At 36.2% G+C, this 24,351-nt stretch overlaps 2 protein-coding genes across 2 annotated transcripts; one reads left to right on the top strand and one right to left on the bottom strand.

The window, feature by feature from the left end:
• Window positions 1–13,453: 13,453 nt before the first annotated feature.
• LOC141707714 (NAC domain-containing protein 46-like) lies at window positions 13,454–16,095 on the bottom strand. The gene is made up of 3 exons (XM_074511044.1): window positions 15,657–16,095; window positions 14,899–15,209; window positions 13,454–14,417 (listed from the first exon to the last, which is right to left on the bottom strand). Exons 1-3 carry the CDS (start codon window positions 15,850–15,852, stop codon window positions 13,737–13,739), a joined length of 1,188 nt encoding a protein of 395 aa, XP_074367145.1. The 5' UTR covers window positions 15,853–16,095; the 3' UTR covers window positions 13,454–13,736.
• A 7,546-nt stretch (window positions 16,096–23,641) lies between these two features.
• LOC141692006 (uncharacterized) lies at window positions 23,642–24,067 on the top strand. The gene has a single exon (XM_074496755.1). The coding sequence runs from the start codon at window positions 23,642–23,644 to the stop codon at window positions 24,065–24,067; it is 426 nt and encodes a 141-aa protein (XP_074352856.1).
• Window positions 24,068–24,351: the final 284 nt, after the last annotated feature.

The following is a 24,351-nucleotide window of genomic DNA, read 5'->3' as shown; positions in this document are numbered from 1 at the left end:
AATTGTGAGAGAATGGGGCTGTGACTCCACATTTGTTGGAGCCACATCAAACTGAGTTTGAGAAGGCATAGATACAGATGGATGTATCTGTGCAGTGTGTGCACCCTGTGTAGAAGATTGGGTTCTAGCCCTCTTTCTTCTAATAAAAGCTTTTGTTGGTGAGTGTTTGGCTTCTGTGTCCCTCCCTCGTTTGATCTGTGTTCCTGGTTGGGAACTATTTTCAATAGTTACATCCTTTTGGGAGAATGCAGCTAGGGATGTGCTAGTAACCTTTTCAACCACCACAGCTTTTTGAGAAACTATGGTTTGGCTAGCTTGGGAAACACTTATCTCTCCTTCCTTATCCTGGGGGTTTCTTTGATGTTCACCCCTCCCCTCACCACTCACACCCTGTTCACTCCCCTCAGGGTTAAGGGTAGGTGTTACAACTATTGTCTTTTGAGAAACAACAGAGGTGGTTTTCTTTGTCTTTGATTTTGAAAGTTTAGTTTTGGTGACCTTGGTAGGAATCTGTTGGGGCATTGTCACAGATTCCATGGGCACACTAGAAGATAAAGAAATAGAGGGATTGGAAGAAGTAGGAGTTGTAGAAACAATTACCTCACTTACCTGAGGTGCATCCATGATTGGTAAATATACCAATGGTACACTGCTGTTGAGATCCATTCTCAATAAATCTGCAAGAACTCTTTTCTCTTGTGCCCAGCACTTGAGTTTGTTATTCTCATTGGTTATGACCAAACCTTCAGCAACATGGTTAGCCAATAACATAAAGAATCTAGCATAATAGATGTTATTAGGTCTATTAGCTTTGTTACCTAATCTAGTACCCAATTCTAGCATAACATAATTGCTAAAGTTAAAATACCTATCAGAAATAAGCATATAGAGCATATTAACAAGAGATGAAGTTATGGCATCAAAATTACTAATTTTCCCAGAGAAAACCTTGATAAAGGCATCCCCAAGAAAACTCCATTCTTTCCTAAGGCCTTTTCTTTTAATACTCCCTAAACTAGCAGAGTTAAGAGAATAACCTATGGAATCTAACATGCTGGATACATCATTATCAGTGTGTGGTGTCATGGCATTGTTCTCAGGCAATTTAAAACATGCTAGTAAATCATCACAGTTAACACAGTGATTTTTACCTTTGAGAGTGAAAGAGATGGTCATATCTATGGAGTTGAACTCAGCAGTTGTCCAAATCTCCTCAAGTACTTCACAATAAATCGTTGGGGCTTCCAGCATTGCATAGCTAAGTTTACAGTTTTTGATGAAGTCCATCATTTTGTGATAATCTGAGTGGGCTTCATTCTTTGCTACCAAAGCTATGAAATTGTTCTTCTCATAGATGAACCCAGATTGAGACATAATTTTTACTACTGGTGCCATTGTTGTAAGTAGAAATTGCAGAGAATAACTTGAAGGTTTTGCAGAGAGTAAATGGTAAAAGCTTTGAAGTTTCAAAAAAGCGTAAAGTAAAAATGAAAAATCAGAAGGGCTTTTATACTTTCTCAAATTAAAAAGCATAAATAAAAGATTAAACAATAAATATATGTAAGTGAGTTTCAGCCGTTTAAGAATAAACTGTAAGTATTCTAAAAACTACCTTTAAAACAAATACATACAGCTGTATGTATGAGTATCAACGGTTAAGAAAATAGAATCAACGGCTGTAAGACACCTGAATCGACTGATGTGACATTTCAACGGATAAAGTAAATTGTCATCCGTTGAAAAGTACTACAGTTTTATCCGTTGACGGATAAAAATTCCAGAAATGTATATGTCTTTCAACGGATAATGAACATCCGTTGATGGAACAATTTTGACTTTCAACGGATAGGAAATACCCGTTGATGGAATAATCTGTGTTAAAAAGTCAAATTTGTTCTAGCAACTAATACATTTCAGGCTTCAATTCAAATTGCAATTAGGACATAAATTTTACGAGTAATTAAGCATACCTAGCTCACTTACCAATCTTGTGAATGTTGATTCATCAAGTGGCTTGGTAAATATGTCTGCAATTTATTGTTCACTTGGAACAAAATGTAGTTCCACTGTACCATTCATGACATGCTCTCTGATGAAGTGGTACTTGATATCAATGTGCTTGGTCCTTGAGTGCTGCACAGGATTCTCTGTTATGGCTATGGCACTTGTGTTGTCACAAAAGATAGGAATTCTATCAACATGAAGTCCATAATCAAGGAGTTTATTCCTCATCCATAACACTTGAGAGCAGCAACTTCCAGCAGCAATATATTCAGCCTCAGCTGTAGAAGTAGAGACTGAATTTTGCTTTTTGCTAAACCATGATACAAGCTTGTTTCCCAGGAATTGGCAGGAGCCTGTTGTACTTTTCCTGTCTATTTTGCAACCTGCATAGTCTGCATCTGAATAACCAATTAGATCAAAGCCAGATTCTCTAGGATACCAAATACCTAAATTTGGTGTACCCTTGAGATATCTGAAAATCCTCTTGATAGCAATTAAGTGAGACTCCCTAGGATCAGCTTGAAATCTAGCACACAGACATGTAGCAAACATTATATCTGGTCTACTGGCAGTTAAATATAAAAGTGAACCCACCATGCCTCTATAACTTGTAATGTCCACAGACCTTTCAGTCTTATTCAATTTAAGTTTGGTGGCAGTGGCCATGGGAGTTTTTGCAGATGAACATTCCATTAAGTCAAACCTTTTTAGAAGATCATGAATATATTTAGTTTGACTAATGAAAATTCCATCACTAACTTGTTTAACTTGTAAACCAAGAAAATAGGTTAGTTCTCCCATCAGACTCATTTCATACTTACTTTGCATTAGCTTAGCAAACTTTTTGCAAAGTTTATTATCTTTAGAACCAAATATTATGTCATCTACATAAATTTGAACAAGTATACTAGAGCCATTAACATTCCTAAAGAAGAGAGTTTTATCAACAGTACCTCCAGTGAAGTGATTCTCTAAAAGGAATTTTGATAGGGTTTCATACCAGGCTTTAGGTGCTTACTTCAGTCCATAGAGTGCTTTCAACAGATAATACACATAGTCTGAAAAATTTGGATCTTCAAACCCTGGAGGTTGACTTACATAGACTTCTTCCTCCAATTTCCCATTTAGAAATGCACTCTTGACATCCATTTGATAGACTTTGAAATTGGCATGGGCTGCATAGGCTAGAAAAATTCTGATGGCTTCAAGTCTTGCAACAGGAGCATATGTTTCATCAAAATCTATTCCCTCTTGTTGAGAATAGCCTTTAGCAACCAATCTGGCTTTATTCCTTATGACAATGCCATTTTCATCCATCTTGTTTCTGAATACCCATTTTGTGTCAATAGGACTCTTGTTCTTTGGTTTGGGTACCAGCTTCCAAACTTTGTTTCTCTCAAATTGGTTCAGCTCTTCCTGCATAGCTAATATCCAATCTGGATCCAATAAAGCTTCTTTCACTTTCTTAGGTTCCTCCTGAGATAGAAAACTACTATACAGACATTCATCTTGAGTAGCTTTTCTTGTTTGCACTTTAGATGATGCATCACCAATGATCAGTTCAAAGGGATGATTCTTGGTCCATTTCCTTTGAGGTGGAAGATGTGCTCTAGATGAGGTGGCCTCAGTATTGTCATGATGTGAGACAGAGTGTTGATTAGTTGAAACTCCCCCTGAGTTGTTGGTTCTTTGCAGGGAATTTGGAGTTCTATCAACTGATGATGTAAATCGATTATCCGTTGATGAACTATGATCAACGGATGCTTCATTTTGTACTTCAACGGATGATGCACTATGTCTTTCAACGGATACTGCATTGCCTCTATCAACGGATGCAGAATTTTGTGCATTATCCAAGGGCATATTTTGAATCCCTTTTGAAGTGTCATCTCCATCAATCTCCTCTTCACTATCATCACAATATATCTCAATGTTGTCAAATTTGAGTCTCTCATTGTGTCCCTCTTCTGTTAGTCCATCAATCTTTTTATCATCAAACAAAACATGCACAGATTCCATAACAATGTTGGTTCTAAGATTGTAGACCCTATAAGATTTTCCAGCTGAGTAACCAACAAATATCCCTTCATCAGCCTTTGCATCAAACTTCCCTTTATGGTCAGATTGATTTCTCAGTATAAAACATTTACATCCAAAGACATGAAGAAAGTTTAGAGTTGGTTTTCTTCTCTTGAACAACTGATAAGGAGTCATGCCTTTAGTTTGATTGATCAAAGAAATATTCTGAGTGTAGCAGGCACAATTAACAGCTTCAGCCCAGAAATATGTTGGTAACTTTGATTCTTCAAGCATTGTTCTGGCAGCCTCAATCAAAGATCTGTTCTTCCTTTCAACTACCCCATTTTGCTGAGGTGTTCTTGGAGCTGAGAACTCATGCATGATTCCATTTTCTTCACAGAACAGCCTTATTGACAAATTCTTGAACTCAGTTCCATTGTCACTCCTGATATTCCTAACCTTCAAGTCAAGATGATTATTGACTTGCCTGATGTGATTGATAATGATTTCACTTGCTTCATCCTTTGATCCAAGAAAATAGACCCATGAAAACTTTGAGAAATCATCTACAATCACTAAGCAATATCTTTTTCTTGCAATTGACAATACATTGACTGGTCCAAACAAATCCATATGTAGCAGCTGTAATGGTTCATCAATTGTTGTTTCAAGTTTCTTTTTGAATGATGTTTTCCTTTGTTTGCCTTTCTGACAAACATCACACAAACCATCTCTTGAGAATTTAACAAGAGGAATTCCTCTGACTAAGTCCTTTTTGACTAGATCATTTATTGTCTTGAAATTCAAATGGGATAGCTTCTTGTGCCATAGCCAACTTTCAACTGGACTTGCTTTGCTGAAGAGACAAGTAATAGATTCTGCATCTGTAGAGTTGAAGTCAGCTAAGTACACATTTCCATTTCTAACTCCAGTTAGAATCACTTTGTTGTCTTTCTTACTGGTGACAACACAGACTTCTGAATTGAAGGAAATTGTATTCCCTCTATCACATAGTTGACTGATGCTCAGTAAGTTGTGCTTGAGACCATCAACTAATACAACTTCATCAATGATGATATTCCCTGTTGAAATCAAGCCATATCCCATAGTAAACCCTTTGCTGTCATCTCCAAAGGTTATGCTAGGGCGAGCTCTCTCCTTAAACTCAGTGAGCAGGGAGAAATCTCCTGTCATGTGTCTTGAACAGCCACTGTCCAAGTACCATAGATTTCTTCTTTTTCCCTGCACACCATAAAATCAATCAAGTTGATTTTGGTACCCAAGTTTCCTTGGGTCCATTCTTGTTAGCCTTTCTCCCAGACTTCATTCCTCCTGCATCTTTAGACTTAGGTAACTTTGAGTCAACCTTGATCTTAGATGTAGTTGGTTGAGGTGTAGGGTTAGTCACAGAATCATTTAGCACATTTGGAATTTGATAAGGCATGGATTGTGCAAGCATGTTATTCCATATTGGCATATTGTATGGCATTTGAGGCATACTAAATGCAGCAAGATAAGGATTGTTAAAATATGGCATGTTTGAAAAATGTGCATAAGGATTCTGTTGAGACATAACAGGCATAGCATGCAGAGGTGATGCAGACATATTAGGCATGGAAGAGGGTACAGGTATGGGAGTTTTCTTAATAGATTTGCAATTAGCAGATAGATGATTAACACTACTACAATGCACACAGCTTTTTCTAGGAGCATACTTATCATGTGTGTAATTGTTATGTTTGTTAACCCCTACCTTCCCATTTCTATTAGATTTCCTTTTAGTTTCCTTTTTATCCTCAACCACTTTGAGCCTATTCTTTAACTATTCTAAGGTCATGTGTCCTATATTCACCTTACTGAAATCTTTGGATGTGCTTGCTTCTCCTTTGACAAAGTTCTTGGAAGTTGAACCAAACTTTTTGTTGAGTTTCTTTAGATTTTCACTTTTAGAAACATCTACCTGTTTTAATTGAGGAACCTTCAACGGATGCTCCTTTTCTTCCTTCAACGGATAACTTTCATCATCCGTTGATTCTACATCCGTTGACAGCCCATCAATTAATTCCAGTTTCTTTTTGTTTTTATCCCAGGCAGTCTCACAGAATGATTCAATTCCTTGGACCTTGGAAATTTGAGCACTAACATCCCTAGATGTCTTCCAGGCTTTAATCACCTCTTGCTCTCTCTCTAATTGATTGGAAAGTATTTCTACTTTCTTAACAGATTCAGCTAGTTCATTTTCAACAGATATACAATGTAGCTTAGTTTTCTCTAGGTCAATCAACTTATCTTCTAACACAGCATTTCTATTACTTAAAAATAGATTGTTCTCTTTAATCCTACTATTTTCTTTAGCAAGAGATTTAAGAGACACACGTAAATGATACAATTCAGTAGACATGTCGTTAAAAGCATCATTGCACTCTTCTTTAGTAAGCTGTGTTAAATCAGTAGTGATTACCTGGTTGCTTGATGAACTAACTTCATTTTTCTCAGAATCAGCCATGAGAGCCAAGTTGACATATTCCACATCTTCATCCTCTTCTTCTCCATCAGCTGCCCAGTCTTTTTTTGAGTAATGAAAGCCCTCTCCTTTTGCTTGAGCAGATCAAAATATTTCTTTTTGTAATCTACTTGGTCAAATTTCTTCTTTTCAGAAGTTGGCTTTCTGCACTCACTTGCAAAGTGTCTACTTATACCACAATTGAAACACTTGAACTTGGATTTGTCCACCATGTTCTTATGAGGTTTAGTGGCTCTAGTGTTTTTCCTAAATTTCATCTTTGCAAATCTCCTGGACAGAAATGCAAGATGCTCATCAATACCATCAGAGTCATCTTGGGTGGAGTTGTCTTCATTCTCAGCAACTTGCTCCTTATCCTTGCTTGATTCTGATTTGCTTGTGCCATCTTTGGAGTTTGATGTAGATCTCACAGTTTCTTGTCTGTATTCTTTCTCATTTTCAGCTACCAAGGCAACTGAACCTCCTTTCTTTCTTCCCTTCTCCAATACCTCATCCTGTTCCAGCTCTAGTTCATAAGTCTTCAAGATTCCATATAATCTTTCAAGAGTGAAGTCCTTATAATCTTGAGAGTTTCTCAAGGAGACAGTCATGGGTTTCCATTCCTTTGGCAAGGATCTTAAAAATTTAAGATTTGAATCCTTCACCTGGTACACTCTACCATACAGCTTCAGTCCATTCAACAGCTTTTGGAATCTATTGAATGTGTCATTTAAAGATTCATTTTCTTCAAAATGAAAATACTCATACTGTTGAATGAGAAGCTGCATTTTGTTTTCTTTTACTTGTTCTGTACCTTCACACAGTAGCTGAACTGTGTCCCAAACCTCTTTGGCAGTTGTGCAATTTATCACATTATCAAACATATCCTTGTCAAGACCATTAAACAAAATGTTCATAGCCTTCTTATCCTTGTGGACTTCTTCTGTGTCTTCCATTGTCCATTCTGCTCTAGGTTTTGGAATGGATTGACCAACAGCAATTGTGGCCGTAGCAACTGTGGCTACTTTGTGGGGAATGTGAGGACCATTCTCAATGCAGTTTACATAACCTTCATCTTGGGAGAGTAGATGAAGGTGAATTTTCACCTTCCAATGGTGATAACTGTCTTTGTCAAGAACTGGGATTTTTACTCCAATATCCTTTTTACTCATCTTTGTTAGTTTCCAAGATCTTTAAACTCTTTGTGTGTCAAGAGCTTGCTCTGATACCAATTGTTATTCCTAGTGGACTAACAATGAGATTTACAAAAGGGGGGTTGAATGTAAATCTCAAAACTTTTTCAAGTTTTGAGCAGTTTTAAAGGCTTTGTGTTCAAGATAAACAAGTGTGTGAATTGCTTTAAGCTAATACAGACAGATATATATTCAAGCACTAATGTAAAGAACACAACAGACCTTAAAAACTTTTCTGGTGGATTGTTGTTCCACCAGAGATGGTATTTCAGAAAATCTGTGATTCTAGATGTTGATCACAGCTGCGTCCTAGTACAAACTAGATAATTTTTCTCTCAAGATTTTTCTAAACAGCACTGGAAAAATTCTTATCTAATTACTAGCTGCTACTTGGTTTATATATCACCAAGTGTACAAGTGAAGACAAAGATAAAAATACAATAATAAAATAAGTTCTCCACTTGTTTCTTCTCCATATCACTCAAGTACTTTGTTGACTATTGCCTCTTTGTACTAGAGTAGAACGGCTACTTTTTCTGATGTTCCTGAAATTAGGCTTCCACATTTCAGTTATCTCTATCAACCCATGTGCCTCTGTCTGCTGTTACAACTACCACTTATCAACTGCTATTTAACAGAACATCCGTTGAAGCCTTCATCCGTTGATGGCTTTATCCGTTGATGTGTTAGCAGTTGAAGCTCTATCCGTTGAAGCTTTAGAGACATCCGTTGAAGCTTTGTTTCTCATCCGTTGAAGGTCTTTAAGATATCCGTTGATACCACTTCATTTATACAAAATTACAAGGCATGAAATATTTACAATTGGCCTTCCTATTTGCATATCTTCTAGTAGTCAACATGACTTATATTTTCTCTCAACTTCCAAGAATTATATCTTAAATACAGAGACTGAAATGTGCTACAATACTAGACTTATTTCTAAGTAAAGCTGCACCATCAACGGATAGCCAAAGTGGTCTTATCCGTTGAGGCTACAAACACTAAACTTCTACTTAAGTGTTTTGTTGAACATATCATCAAACTAATGCACATATATTCCTAACAAAATTCGAATTAATAATTATATAATAATCATCAACTTGTCCAACTTCATGCACCGCTCTTTTATTCCTTGTTGTCCAAGTAAGCTTCATAACCCATCTTTGCATCCTCTCCAATTGAACATCACCACAAGTACACATAACCAAATCCAAATTAACATATTCATTCCTTGATCCTCATCACTTCCCACCATTCCTTTAACCCGCATTGTTTGGAAACTCTGGTTTCTTGACAACGCATTAACTGATATGCAGGGTTCAATTAATCCCTCCCCCAATTCACTGTCATCTGACAATTCTTCCTCAGGCTCACAGGGTATTTTCACAGTGAACAATTGGGTTTCTTTAAACTTGCACTTATGCCCCCTTTCATACTTTTGATCACAGTAATAACGTAATCCTTTAGCCAACTTATCTGCTCTCACCTCTGCAGGTATGTACTTAAAAGGTCTGGCATTCTCTTAGGGTATCAATGAATGAATAGGTTTCATTTGAGGAGTAGGGAGCAAGGGTGGTTTATTAACATTTTGTATAGGCATATTAGTAGTGTTGTTCCTATAATTAGAATACACAGGAAAAGTGGTCTTAGTCTTAACACTACTAGCAGTCAAAGTTTCTTCCTGTAACCTTGCAAACCTAATTGCTTCAGTCACACTAGTGGGTTTAAAGGCCTTCACAAATGGTTTAATTGTTGGTTTTAACCCTCCAACAAAACTTTCAAGTAGATAAGCATTAGGTAACCTATGGTTCTGCTGGCACAAAACAGATCTCAATTTCTCAAATTCATCAACTTACATTTCCAGAGAAGCTGTTTGATGCAACTTATTAAACTCCTCTACCGCATTATCTCCTAACTCATCCCTAAACCTAGCATCCAAATCCATGATAAACTCACTCCAAACCACATTTCTCCTTCCAGAGAGATAATCATTAACCCACACTTCAGCTTTGTCAATCATATACAATGAGGCCAAATCAACCTTTTGTTCATCAGGGATTTTACACAACCCAAAGTACTTATCACATTTTTTTACCCAATTCTTAGAGTTTGAGCCATCAAATTTAGGAAATTTAAGTTTAGGAACATAACCTAATGGTCTCGAGACATTACCTATCAATAGAGGAGGAGTTTGAGATGTTGAAGCAGAATTAGGGTTTTGTAAATCTACAATCAGCTTCATCAAATCCTCTAATCGATGTTGCTGATCATCAATTTTCTTTTCTAACAACTTGAATTGATCATCACTCGGTGTTGATGCCATTGTCGCCGTTGATTTCCTTGTTGACGGCGCCAAAATTACCGATAACTGCTTCGAAACTAACCGAAATCGAGAGAGATTTCTCAAGAGAATGGCTCCGATACCATTGTTACAGGATCCTTACTCTTGAGTAATCGGTTAATCAGTAACCACTAAGAAAATAGAGAGATGATGATACACCAGAGAGATTTAGAGAAAGAGATAGAAAAGAGAGGGGGAAACGTAAGAGTTTGTTATATTTTTCCATAAAAACTAGAAAATGTTTATATATTGCTATTTAACAGTCTAACAAACTTTGGCGCCTAATTTGGGACTTGAATTCACTACTAAAATGACCAAACTACCTTTTTACTAATTTTTCAGTATTATAGCCCCTAACACTTCGTTTCTAAACATAAGGAAAAAGTAGGGAACAGTGTACAGTCAAATTGTGAAGTTCATTTGTGGTATCATTTAAAGTCCTAAAATCAAAACCCAACCATTGTGGTCCATATTGCGTCCAATGATCGGGGTCTTGGCTAATGGCAAAGAGTGAGGGTCTCTCGTGTAGAATTAAAAATACTCAAACATACATTTGTATGTTTAAGATGAAGAAGAACATAAAAATAAGTACTAATTTTATTTCTCTCAAAATGAAATTGATTACATGCAGTGATATATAACCTATGACATACTAGATACATACAGGAATAACACTCCTAAAAATACTTAATGACTCCAACTTGCCCAACAAATACTCAAACAGACTATGACTGCTTCTAGCTGACTAATTCCACGACTACAAACTAGGTGTTGCATTTTACTTAAAACATAGAATAAGCTTAGATTAAAATAACAACACATTTATTTAAAATTAAAACAAAACTTAAATAATAAGTTTTAAGATTAATTTCCAACAATCACCCCCTTAATCTTAAACTTATGAAACACTTCTCTTCATCTTTGTGATGCACTTCTCACCACCATCTCTCCATTTTGTGATGCACTTCTCACCACTATCAAGTTTGATGCACTTCTCATCAAAAACAATTTTGAAGTACTTCTCTCTATGGTGCACGTAATCACCCCCTTAATCTAAACTTATGAAGCACTTCTCTTCATCTATGATGCACTTTTCACCACCATCAATTTTGATGCACATCTCATCAAAAAAAACTTTGGAGCACTTCTCTCCGGGTGCACATAATCACTCATACTTCTAAAATAAAATTACTTTCACGACCGCTTGTGGCATGATATCTTTCTCATTATTTTCACCGCTCATGTTCCTCCTTGATTTTTGTTCTTGCTTCTCTTTCTTTTTCTCATGCTTCTCTATCAAGAATGTTTTCATCTTGATACCTCATTCAATATAGATGGAGATTTTATTTTTTTTGATGCCATTTTAAATCACAGATAAATACTTAATATATATATATATATATATAAATGTATGTATCACAAGCCCTAGATCATGAAGCTCTGATACCAAGTGTAGAATTAAAAATACTCAAACATACATTTGTATGTTTAAGATGAAGAGAACATAAAAACAAGTACTAATTTTATTTCTCTCAAAATGAAATTGATTACATGCAGTGATATTATAACCTATCACATACTACGTACATCCAGGAATAACACTCCTAATAATACTTCATGACTCCAACTTGCCCTACAAATACTCAAACAGACTATATGACAGCTTCTAGCTGACTAATAATTCCACGACTACAAACTAGGTGCTGCATTTTACTTAAAACATAGAATAAGTTTTGATTAAAATAACAACATATTTATTTAAAATTAAAACAAAACTTAAATAATAAGTTTTAAGATTAATTTCCAACATCTCGTACGTTGATTTCCCCTCCCTATTTGTAATCTTTACGCCTTGAGTCTCATTTTAATTTTAAAAAAAAAAAATCGTCTATCTGGTCGATGTTCTAAAAGGAATAGGAAGCCTGTTTCATAAATATACCTGCTAAGTGCGTATGACATGTTTATTATTCGGTTAATAAAATATTTCGCAGATAAATAGATTAATTTGTACGAATTTGATCATGTCCTGATTTTAAATTGTTTTCTGCAAAATGAGCTTAATCGTCTTCTTCACTCTTCACATGTAGTTGTCGATTAATTTTCATATTATTCATGGTGTTGGTGGAGGTTAAAAACTCGTCTCATTTGTCACTGGGATTACTATAAAAGGTCATGTAAACCAGACTGTTGTATTGAAATCATAAGCTAAGAAGGGTGTTTAGTGGTTAGATTCAGATAATAGGCAGCTAAATCGAGCGTAGCGTTTTCTGAGGCACTTAAACTAGAATGTAAGTAACATGTATGATCTGTTATGCCCCAGCGCATGAGATGATTCATTTACACTCAGAACACTGGAAGATTCTTCCCACAGATCATCTTTCAACTATCATTAATTCTACATCTATGGTGATCATGAAGAAAACGCGTCATCAAATGCGTAGTAGCAAAGTTAGGTATGCAGATAAAACTATCTTATAGCTATTTTAAACCTGAGTTTACTCATCAAAAAACAAAAAAGAAACAACATATCAGGGCATGTTTTACGCAAAAATCCAGGCAAGTTATAGCTAGGTTGATTTTACTTAAACATTTGTGCTCTTGCTTGTAATCAAGTAAGGAACCTTTGGGTTCAATATGAAAGAAACTATGTAAGATAATCACATGTCTGTTCCTCCGTTTCTTACACAGTGTCAACTGTTCATATATATAAATAAGGCTTGCGTTTTATTTCGTAGAGTAGTATGTTTACGCTACATTCCTGAAATTGAAAGCTTAGTCTAGCGCATGTACAGTAGAGCAAAAGACTTAAAAATCCAGGTTGTTGAGATTGATTAGCTCCAATTCAATTGATATTCCAATATGATCGGAAACCAATTTACTATCTCTGATCAACTCCGTGATTCGGAATTGATATTCCATTTACACGGGAAATGGGAAAGATATTCGATGAAATTGAGGGCGTAAAATATATTACAATCCGAAATTAGAAATAAAGTACTCCCTCCGTCCCTATCAAATATTTACATTTGGGTTGGACATGAAATTAAAAAAATGATGAAATATTGGAGAAAAGTTAAAAAAAATAAGTAAAGTAGTGGGATCGATTAATATTATATGTATAAAATTGGTATAGGGGGGGAGAGAAGTAGTGGATGTAGTTATTCTAAAAATTATAAAAAAATTACTATTTTTGAAAAAATTTAAAATATAAACAATCAGAAGGCACATCCGAAAAAGGAAAGTGTAAATAAATGGGAGGGAGAGAGTAGTATGGTAATTTACTCGATTCCCATTCCCGATTACTATTTTCATCCGCGATTCAAACGCCCGTAAGTAAGTATATGTATCAATAAATAGAATTCCTATATTTGTATATCTATTACCATTAGTCACTAGGAAGAATTGTAGGTTAAATAAAAGAGAGTTAAATTCCAACAAGAAACTAAGCTATATATATATACATCAATAAATTAAACTTGGAGCTTTCCTATTGGACTAGTTATCCTCTCAAAAGATCGAAGATGATACGATCCAATGGAAGACGTATATATATACTTCCCAGTAAATAGCTAGCTAGCTAGTTGATTGATTACAATGTGTTGACCTGAACGATTAATAAATAAAACAAACAAATAATCATAATTTGGTGCACATATTAAATTAAATAATTCTAAACTTATTGAAAATCCCAGAAAGAATCCAAATCTGCAAGACGGCCAGCTGAAGTGCCCTGATCAGCATCTTGGTTATAAGTTGGTTTGCTTCTATCCACTTGTTGCTTGGACGATATCTCAGCCGTCAAGTCAGTGCTTAGTCCGGTGTCCTGTGAACGAGTGAGATTGGACGAGTACTGCTCCACCTTGCATTGTCGATTACCAGGAATAGAATTATTGAAGCTTTGTTGGTTCAAGTAATTACCGAGACTTGAAGAACCTTGGTACGGGAAATTAGCATTTTGGGAGTAAAACACGGCGTTCGGAACTTGATCATAAGTGTAGTTATGAGTGCTTTGAGAATATGGATGGTTTATACCAGAGGTAGGGGCCATGTAGCCATGCTGCTGCATTTGCATTTGGTTCGTAAACTTTCCATCCAAGGATCTAAACCCCGAAGGTGGATATATTATTGTCCCTTTCAAATCTTGTAATCCATGAGTAGCGGTTATATTGTTAGCAGTACCATTGATGTCGGTATTGGTTGTGTAAGGAGAATCCATCAATGGTGGCAGAGAATTACTGTCCAAAAGGCCTTCCACGAAAGAGTCCATTCTTATCAGATCAGTCATTGAATTTTTCTTGTTCATCATTGACGTCGTCGCCGCATTCTTGTGAAAAACCTTGCACACAACCCATTCATCCTGCAAAAAGAAAAATGCGTGTTTCCGGTCAGTGATTTGATAGCGGATCAAATTATTTCATGTGTTGGACGCACTGAAAGACTAATAAGAGGTTGATTTTTAATCGATAGACAAATGTAAATATTAAAATTTTCGCAATTGGCTAATACTTAAGAGAAACAAATAGCTGTTGTACGAATGTTCAACTAATACAGATGCATTTGGCATATTTTTACATGATCTGTCAATTCTATCATACATGTCAATATATATATATATATATATATATATATATATATATATATGCAAGTAGCTAGCAATGTCAATATTTCTGGGTGTTAGTTGAATAGTCAAAACAAAGTTGGTTCGGTTCGGTTATTTCGCATTATAAACGTGTTCATTCCTATGAATTGCAAAACCAGAAAATAGTGGTTCCGTGACAACCTACTAGAAATAGAAAAAACTCCTAATTGCCTAAACAAAATAGAAAATGCGTACGAACCTTTGCTGCAGCCTTAGTAGGAAAGTTTTGGTAAGATAATTTGGCGTCGAGTCTGAATTCATGCATGACCCAGTTTGTTTTTTCTCCTTTAGGAGCTCTTCCCATGTAGAAAACAAGAGTTTTCTTCATCCCAATTAACTGTTGCTGTCCGCCTTGGTCGCGATTTTTGGCTTTTCGATATATCTCCTTATCTTTTCCGGTGGCTTTCCAGTATCCTAATTCCGTGGCCCTGTTTGTTCTCATTCCTGTGGGATACTTCCTGTCTCTTTGGCAAAAGAAATACCATTCTTTCTCTCCCATCTTTGCTTTCTCTGCAAGTCATTATGCAAAAATTAAGCATTTACAAACCTCTAGCTACAAAATATTATAGTTTCTAATTTCTACAAAACAAATATAATCACCTATTAAAATAATATACAAAATGTACGAATTACTATATATATCACTTCACTACACATTTTGCTTCATGGTGCCATTATTCACCTTTCAACCAAGCAAATAGAACAAGTGTATTCGGAATCAACATAAATAAAACTTAATATGACAAGTGTATTCCAGAAATCATCATAAATAAATCTGAATATGACAAGTATATTCAGATGGTATAATAAAAAATTCTTTGAACGATGTTATCACGGGAGCAAATTATCTATTCATTATTTGCCAAATTATATACTACAAGGAATAATTCACTAAGAAAAATAAATACAAGGAATAGCACAGAATCAGACAATTATTGGAAATCTAAGGATACTTACTTGGTAAATCCCAAGGTTCACACTTGTTGAGATCAACTTCTCCAACAGCAGTTGCATTGAAGCCAGGGTTGACAATCTTGTGAGTAAGATAATGAGTTATAATCTCCTCATCTGTGGGATGAAACCGGAACCCTGGGGGTAAATTCAACAGCTCCTCATCTCCTTCTTGGTTAACCACTACTGGACCTCCTTCCATTAAACACACTACCAATATCAAACTGTAAATCTTTACAAATATCTATATATATAAAAAAAAAAGAAGCTGAAAACTTTGTTTAGAGGAAGATATTTTTATGAGAAGGAGAAGGGCTAAGCAGGAGTTTAAAAAAGAAGAAAAGAATGGGAAAACAAGGGGCTTAAATAGGAGGAGAAAGCGGCTCCACAAATCAAGCTGTAGGCTGTAGCTTAGCTTAGCTTAGCTAGCTAGCCAATAAAGAGTTAGATACGTTTGCTACAAGCAACTTGTTTGCTGCTTGTGAGTTTTTTTTATTTGGATATTTAGTCTACAAATATTTGGCATGTTCAATATTATTGGCTGTAATATACATGTAAGTACCGAGTACACATCGACATGTTTGAAAATAGATGTGAAAAGGGAATTAGTCATTTTCTGTATTTGGTTTTGAATAAGTTAAATTTTTGTTAGAAGGAGGTAGGGGCTGGTAGGGGCGGTTGGAGAAGGAAACATGTGTAATATTCTATATTATGTCACCTTATCCCTTCACCATTTATTACTTTACTAATTTTACATACAGAGCCCCGCTTATTGATGTTGTCTACATGCATATATCCCCGGCCGGGAATTAGTGAAGACTGACCTCCAATTCAGTCCCGTTTAATTTTTGAAACTTCATAAAATTAATATACCGTCCAAGTTCCTAGCATACTGGCTATTTAATATATATTAATCATTTTTAGGGTTTTTTTGAAAAATATCCAACTATAAAAATATTTATACCAAATTACTATTATTTTTTTAGAAAAATAATTAAAAATACTTTTTAATTTGCAAAAATACTATTTTTCAAATTTTTTTTGCAAAAATATGATTTTTTGGCAACTGAAATCAACTACATGAAACCTTGATAAGTTTCTGCAATTACATGCTACCTCAAATCAACCAAAATAACTTTATTCAATTAGTTGCATATCTGATTGATCTTGATTGATTTTGGTTTATTCCGTATTTTTGCAAAAAAAAAGCGGAAGATAGTAAAATCGTAAAAAAAACTTAGAAAAGTTAGTATTTTTGGTAAATTCTCTAATTATTATTTATAAAAATCTCAAATATTCTTATCTATTGGTGCGGGATATTACAAACACCCCTCTTATTAGACTGACATCATCTTCCGGCCCACAAACATATATACGTAATTCGAACAGTGTCTTTGCCCTTTGGACGAGTCCATAATAAGTCAAAATCTAGCGGCCTAAATGTAGCTAATTTAGATAAACAACAAGTTCATCGAAAGTAAATTATGATTGTTGATGCACATAATAATATTATTTTATCTTGTTAAATGAGCGGCAGTTCCAATCTACTCGATATGGCACTAAAGTGTTACAAACTCCTTGATTTACGTCCTGAATCATTGTTCTCTAGCCATTGTGGAATAATAAAGGCTTGTTTTGTGTCACCACCTCCCGATCTTTGTTATTTCACCGGCCTTAGTGCCCACCTTCGACAACTCTGACAAGTTGAAACATCAAATTTTTGAGAGTCGACTCTGATAATATTTATAACATTCAAGTTTACTACTGAATGTGTACCGTACATAAAGACCCATCACAGGTTAGTCCGCAAAAATTAGTGATTTGAGACACAGTAATTATTTATTTTTATATCCATGTAGGATGTTATAATTGATCTATCAAATTCAAAATGTCTCCTACGATAACATATAGTTTTTTAATTTCATATAGGTTTTAAAATCATATATAAGAAAAAGAGATCTTATGATTTAACTATTTTAAAATTTCACTTTCAATAGTACAAGTACCGGATATAAAAGCGATGACATAATTCCAAAATTGTTCCAAAATTAATGGTGACATTATTTTTAAGATAATGATAAATAACTAATTGACACATTATTATTTGAAGCTATTTTGAAAATAGATTTGCAAAGATTGGCATTTATAGGATACAATTATTTATTTATGTCGCAAGAATTGAGTAATAAGGGAGTAAAAGGTCGTGTTTGCTTGCAATTTTGAAACATTTGAAACAGTAAAAGAAGTGCTTTACGGAAGTTCTATGCATTAAAATATATATATATACTGATAGATTAAAGTCAATTATGGGCTCCTGGCAGAAGTTCAAATTATCAATCAACGAAACGAGCTCCCTTTTTTACTTTACAAATTTTTACTTTCTATCCATTATTTGGCACACAATAAACAATCTTATTCTCCAGCGACTAATTATACGGAGTTGGAGCTGCGTACTGGTATAATAATGCATGCTATTCATCTTACTGATGATGATATTTACCTTTTTTCCTGCATTTTTCCACAGTTCAATCCTTATTTTCTAAGCTTATACTTGATTTCTTTACGAAATGGCTATCGTACATGTTTTTATTGAGATTCATATCTTTAAAACTTTTATTTCTTTAAAAGGAAATATTTAGCTAAAATCACTTAACTAAAATTCAGAATGATAAAATTTTGAATTGCAGGAACAGAAGTAGTTAAATACTTAAATTCATGTTCATAGGCCAAACCCATGACCATGAAATTACTCCAGCTATATATATAATTATAAGTCTCACTTTACTGCTACTAAAAATTCATGAATAGTTGGTAATTGATTAACTATGTGCCCATATTAAAATATACAATAGTATTAGGCCTACCGTTCGTGCATGTAAGAATTGAATGTTTCAAGTCCAACTCCAAGAATTGACGGGGCAACTCACAAAACTTTATTTTCAACTGGAGCAGTGCTGTACATATGTATTTATATTTGCAGAATCACAACAGTGGAAGAATGACAAAACAGGCATGTTCTGTGCTATATTTGTTTACATATTTAGGCAATAGTCAAGAGTTTCTGGGAAGCAGCTCAACGACTTTTTGTGCCACCTTATATATTTGGTCAAACACCTGCAATTTGCGGCTGCGTACACATTAGTTGTATATAAGTATTTACTAAATCACTGATTAACCATGCATCCATAGATTAACAAATTTTTTGGAACCATGATTTTGAAGCCCCTTATGAAACATTATACACATATATGCGTGGCTCGAGGGAGCTTTTGCGGTTTAGTCCAATGTAATAGTAATTTTAAAAATAGCAGCGTCAAGTAAATAGATAAAAGTTTAATTGCTCGCTATAAATATTAACCTTTTCTTTTGTCAGAAACATTAACTTATTATACCGTACAAATAATCGGTGTAAATATATTAATGTGGTGTGTTTTTTTTTCCAGCCGTAAATCCCATCGGTTCACGCAATACTGCAAATTACGTAAAGTAATTGAAGGGTTAAAATAATAATTTAATCATTCGGTTAAAACAATAACTTACAATATCATTCAATTGAAGCTTAGGAGAACCAAAAATAATAATTTTCTTTCAAATGAACCAAAAATAATATTTAAATATAAAATTAAATATTCAGGAAAAAATAATTTATAAATCATCTTGTACATTACATGGATATAAAACTAGTAATTGTTAATTTTTATTGGTCACCTGAAATATAAAATGAAATTTCTTCGAATTCTTAACTAATTTAAAGCAGATCGGAGTTAAAATTTTTTGAAATATTTATCATTAACTGACAGCATCATGCGATCATATATATGCTAAAATATCACGCACTGGGAAAAAACGATTATAGGAATACATGGTGTGTGTAAACATGGGATGTGTCAATATCATCCACCGCCACTAGTTATTCCTACTCCTTGAAGTTGAAGCACTGCTCTTGCTTACTCACCACTATATATATATATACCTGGAGATAAATATATCCTATCTCAAATTTTTCTAGAACCCAATTGTGGAATCACAGTGACCAAACGTGACGTCCTGCTCCGCTCATCTCCTTTTCCCCGCCCCTGCAAACAAAATCAAAACCTTAAATCTCCAATTTTGTCTGTGATTCCCTGGCAGCTTAAAAAATTATGTACATTAATTAGTTCATACTATATCAATTAATTAATATTTAAGTAAAAATTAATAAAATATTTGTATGATAGTTATATGATCTGTGGCCGCACATGTACGCACAGTTGTACGCGTGATATCGGTCAATTCGGCAATCATATTCAGCGGGGCGGTGATGTATGTAAACCTGGTAATTCGGATAACCGGTTCGGTTTCGGATCGGATCAATTTCGGACCAGATCTATTTTCGGTTTATGATATATTTGAAGACCATTCGGATCGGATCGGATATGATTCTGTTCGGGTGTAATTCGGATTAAAATCGGATAAAATTCGGATTAAGATCGGACAAACATCTGTTCGGATTAAATTCGGTTCGGATATTTTCGGATCATAACTTATTTATTTTTTCAATTTTTGAGATTTACAAAATATCTTTTTTATTTGATTGTGTGTTTTTAATGTAATATAATGTACTTTTACAAAAGAATATGATTAAATAAGTATGTTACCATAAACATAAAATTGTTCAGAGTATAAATTTTATTTATTTCAGGTCATATTCGGTCCAGGTAATATATTATTCGGTTTTAATCGGTTCAAAGTTATAATTGGATCTTGTATTTCAACTCATTTTAGGTTAAATTTTCGATTCGGGTATTTTTCGGATCAGTTTGAATCGGTTTTCGGATAACTATCGGATTGTATGATTCGGATCTCGGATCGGATCTCGGTTTCATGAATTTCGGTTCGGTAATTCGGATCCAGACCCATTTTGCCAGGTCTAGATGTATGTATACTGCCCTAGCATTATATTAAATCACGGTCATAGTTAACAACTTAAATATAACTATGGATTTTAAGAATGAGTAAGGTTACCAGTTATAAAATGCTTTTCAATTTTTTTTCCAAATGGCAACTATTAATTTGTAAGGAAATATTTAATAACATACTAACTTTTTTTTTTGAAACAACATATCGACTACTTAGAATTCGGGTTAGTTATGCCCGTTTTCGGTCATGGCCCTAAACAGGTCCCTTAGGTATATTGAATAGCTGGACTCTTATATGTGGGCTTCCACTACGGAAATTAAGAAACAAAAAAAAGAGAAGAAGGATTCAAAAAGAAAGCATCCACCGACTGACTTACTGAATCTCCATGGATTAACGTGACTTGGGCCAGCACATGCGGGCTGGACTCATGACATGTCATGTGAGGTGGGCTCACACTTGTCATCTGGATTCTCATACGCGAGCCGGGATCAGTTTCCCACACACGAGTTGGGCTCAGTTGCCCACGCGCGGGCTGGGCTCAGGTGCCCACACGCGGGCTGGGCCCATGAGCCCACATTTTATGAAAACATAGGTAATATTGTATTTATTAGTTGAAAAGGAAGGCGGTGCGGGCCGAAGTGACCAGGTTGGCCCGCATTAAAGGTCTTTGTGTGCAACATGGAAAGTGACTCATAGATGACTGAGTTGCTCGTAGATTTCCCGACCGACACGGGTTATTCCTACAATTACGGGAAAATATGCGGAGATGCCGCGAGATTGTAGGAAGCGTGTGGGGCTGGTCGAGATTTACGTGACTAATTGGCTGAAGGCCTGACTTTTATCATGGGCTTGGGCTGCACGTGTTGAAGAACCCTAACCTTAGCCTAATTGACTTGTTCCCCAAGAACTACGTGAGGCTTGATCCCTATAAATAGGGTACGTAGCACTTGTATGAGACATAAGTCGACACTTGATAGAGAATAATAAAACCCTATTCTATCTTGAGGAGTCAACATACAAGAATACTAATTTGCAAAATTACTGCAATTTTTTAAAAAAAATTGTAAAAATACTTTTCAATTTACAAAAATACTATTTTTCGAATTTTTTTGCAAAAATACGATTTTTTGGCAACTGAAATCAACTACATGCAACATTTGACGAGTTTCTGCAACTACATGCAATCTCAAATCAACCTAAAATTTTTTATTCAATTAGTTGCATATCTGGTTGATCTTGGTTAATTTTGATTTATTCCGTATTTTTGCAAAAAAAATCGAAAGATAGTAAAATCGTAAAAAAACTTAGAAAAGTTAGTATTTTTGGTAAATTCTTTAATTATTATTTATAAAAATCTCAAATATTCTTATCTATTGGCGCGGGATATTACAAACACCCCTCTTATTAGGCCGACATCATCTTCAGGCCTACAAACATATATACGTAATTCGAACAGTGTCTTTTCCCTTTGGACGAATCCATAATAAGTCAAAATCGAGCGGCCTAAATGTAGCCAATTTAGATAAACAACAAGTTCATCGAAAGTAAATCATGATTGTCGATGCACATAATAATATTACTTTATCTTGTTAAATGAGCAACAGTCCCAATCTACTCCATATAGGACTAAAGTGTTACAAACTCCTCAATTTACGTCCTGAATCATTGCTCTCTAACCATTGTAGAATAATAAAGGCTTGTTTTGTGTCATCACCTCCCGATCTTTGTCTATTGTAGGGTAATATCTCACCAGCCTTAGTGCAACATGGAAAGTGACTCATAGATGACTGAGTTGCTCGTAGATTTCCCGGCCGACACGGGTTATTCCTACAATTACGGGAAGAAATGCGGAGATGCCGCGAGATTGTAGGAAGCGTGTGGAGCTGGTCAAGATTTACGTGACTAATTGGCTGAAGGCCTGACTTTTATCATGGGCTTGGGCTGCACGTGTTGAAGAACCCTAACCTTAGCCTACGTGACTTGTTCCCCAAGAACTACGTGAGGCTTGATCCCTATAAATAGGGTACATAGCACTTGTATGAGACATGAGTCGACACTTGATAGAGAATAATAAAATCCTATTCTTTCTTGAGGAGTCAACATACAAGCTCAGCCGTCACCACAAAACAACCTTCCTCCGCCTTCAAACACCGTCCTTGATCCTTGTTTCACCCATCAACCTCCACAACACTGTTATACGAAATTCTCCCTATAAAAATTAGCACTAGAAGGAAGGGAGGGTTTCATCTTAGGGAGAAGAAATGACCAAAGAAGGCAAACAAGCAGCGACACCAGGAAGCGGGGGCAAGAAGAAAGACCAGAACGAGGTTGAACACACGCCCCCATAAAATCAGGCGCCACCTCCACCAATCGCAACCGTGGACGGGAAGGTGGTCATAATATACCTCGAAGGACTAGCCGATTAGATGAACGAGATTAACGCCCTGATGTCAAAGGTAGAGAGAAGCTCGGGCCGGAACGCCAAGCGTAAGGCACGCCGCCTCAAGGTCTCTCAGCGTAGCTGGAAGGGCAAAGGTCCTCAAAAGAGGCTGATCCACGATTTTGATGACGCGACAACTGAGACCAAGCAGAAGTAAAAGGCATCGCATGAAGAGGAAGACATACCCCAAGGTCATGATGAGCGGGGCAGCCAGATCTCTAAGAGATCGGGGCAGAAGCCATCTTCGTCTGAGGCAAGGACGACTAGCGTGCTAGACCGTGTGGGTAAAAAGCTAAGTGAGCATGACCTCAGGCTTAAGTTAGAGAATTGCAAGAAAGAGAGAGACGAAAAAGAGCCCGGGGATCAGAGAGGCTCAAAAAGAGAGCGTGCAGCGACCCCTCTAGAAAGACGTCATCGTACCTCGCCCAGGAGGGAGGAGCGACGTAGACGCAGAGACAATCATGAAGAGGAGTCGCAAGTGCGAGCCGGAAGAGGGGGACGCCGCGAGCGACCTCAAGGCTCACACCATTCGAGTAACGCGAATGGTGATAGAGAAGGAGAAGTTGTTAGAGTAAGAGACCTAAGGAGGATCTTGGATGAGATGGAGGGATAGAAGAGGGGGCCCCCAACCTCAGCTGCCCCTTCTCCGTTCATGGCTGCTATCCGATCATCCCTCCTACCTAGGGTATTTAGGCACAACCCCGATCTTCTATTCAACGGAGAAGCTGACCCGGCGGAATACGTTATACAATTTAACATTGAGATGAAAGTCTATCAGGTGCCAGAGATGACCCGCTGCAGACTCTTCGCGGCGTCACTCAGAGGTAGTGCCCACCAATGGTTCTCCAAGTTGGGACCTGCTAGCATAAGGACATGGCGGCAATTGGAGGACTTGTTCATCAGACAATTTCAGTCCACCCTCCACTGCTCACCTCTTGTGGCTACGTTAGCCAACATCAAGCAAAGGGAGGGGGAGCCCCTGGCAGAATACTTTCATCGGTTCAACGCCGAAGTTCCCAAGGTGAGGGGGGCCAGTGAGGAGACCATCACGAATTTCTTGATTACAGGGTTGAAATAAGGGTCAAAATTTTGGAAGAGCCTCTAGGCAAGTGAGCCGAGAACCTTGGCCGAATTCTATGAGCAAACCGAACCCTTTAAGAGAGTGGAGAAATCGATGAGGGAGCTGAAAATTAGCGAGAACTACAGAGACAAGAGGGACCGATCCTCGAGCCCTGACGAGAGGAGAAAAACATATCATCGTAGTTCAAGCCCAAAAAAGTCCACTCGGGGCAAAGAGACCGCCAAAGATTCGGGAAGACCCTATACAAGCAAATGGAAGACACAACCCCTCTAGTAGCCTTT

Source organism: Apium graveolens, chromosome 2 (genome assembly GCF_009905375.1).
Source record: "Apium graveolens cultivar Ventura chromosome 2, ASM990537v1, whole genome shotgun sequence".
Lineage (NCBI taxonomy): Eukaryota > Viridiplantae > Streptophyta > Magnoliopsida > Apiales > Apiaceae > Apium > Apium graveolens.
This window is presented reverse-complemented; position numbering and strand designations above follow the sequence as displayed.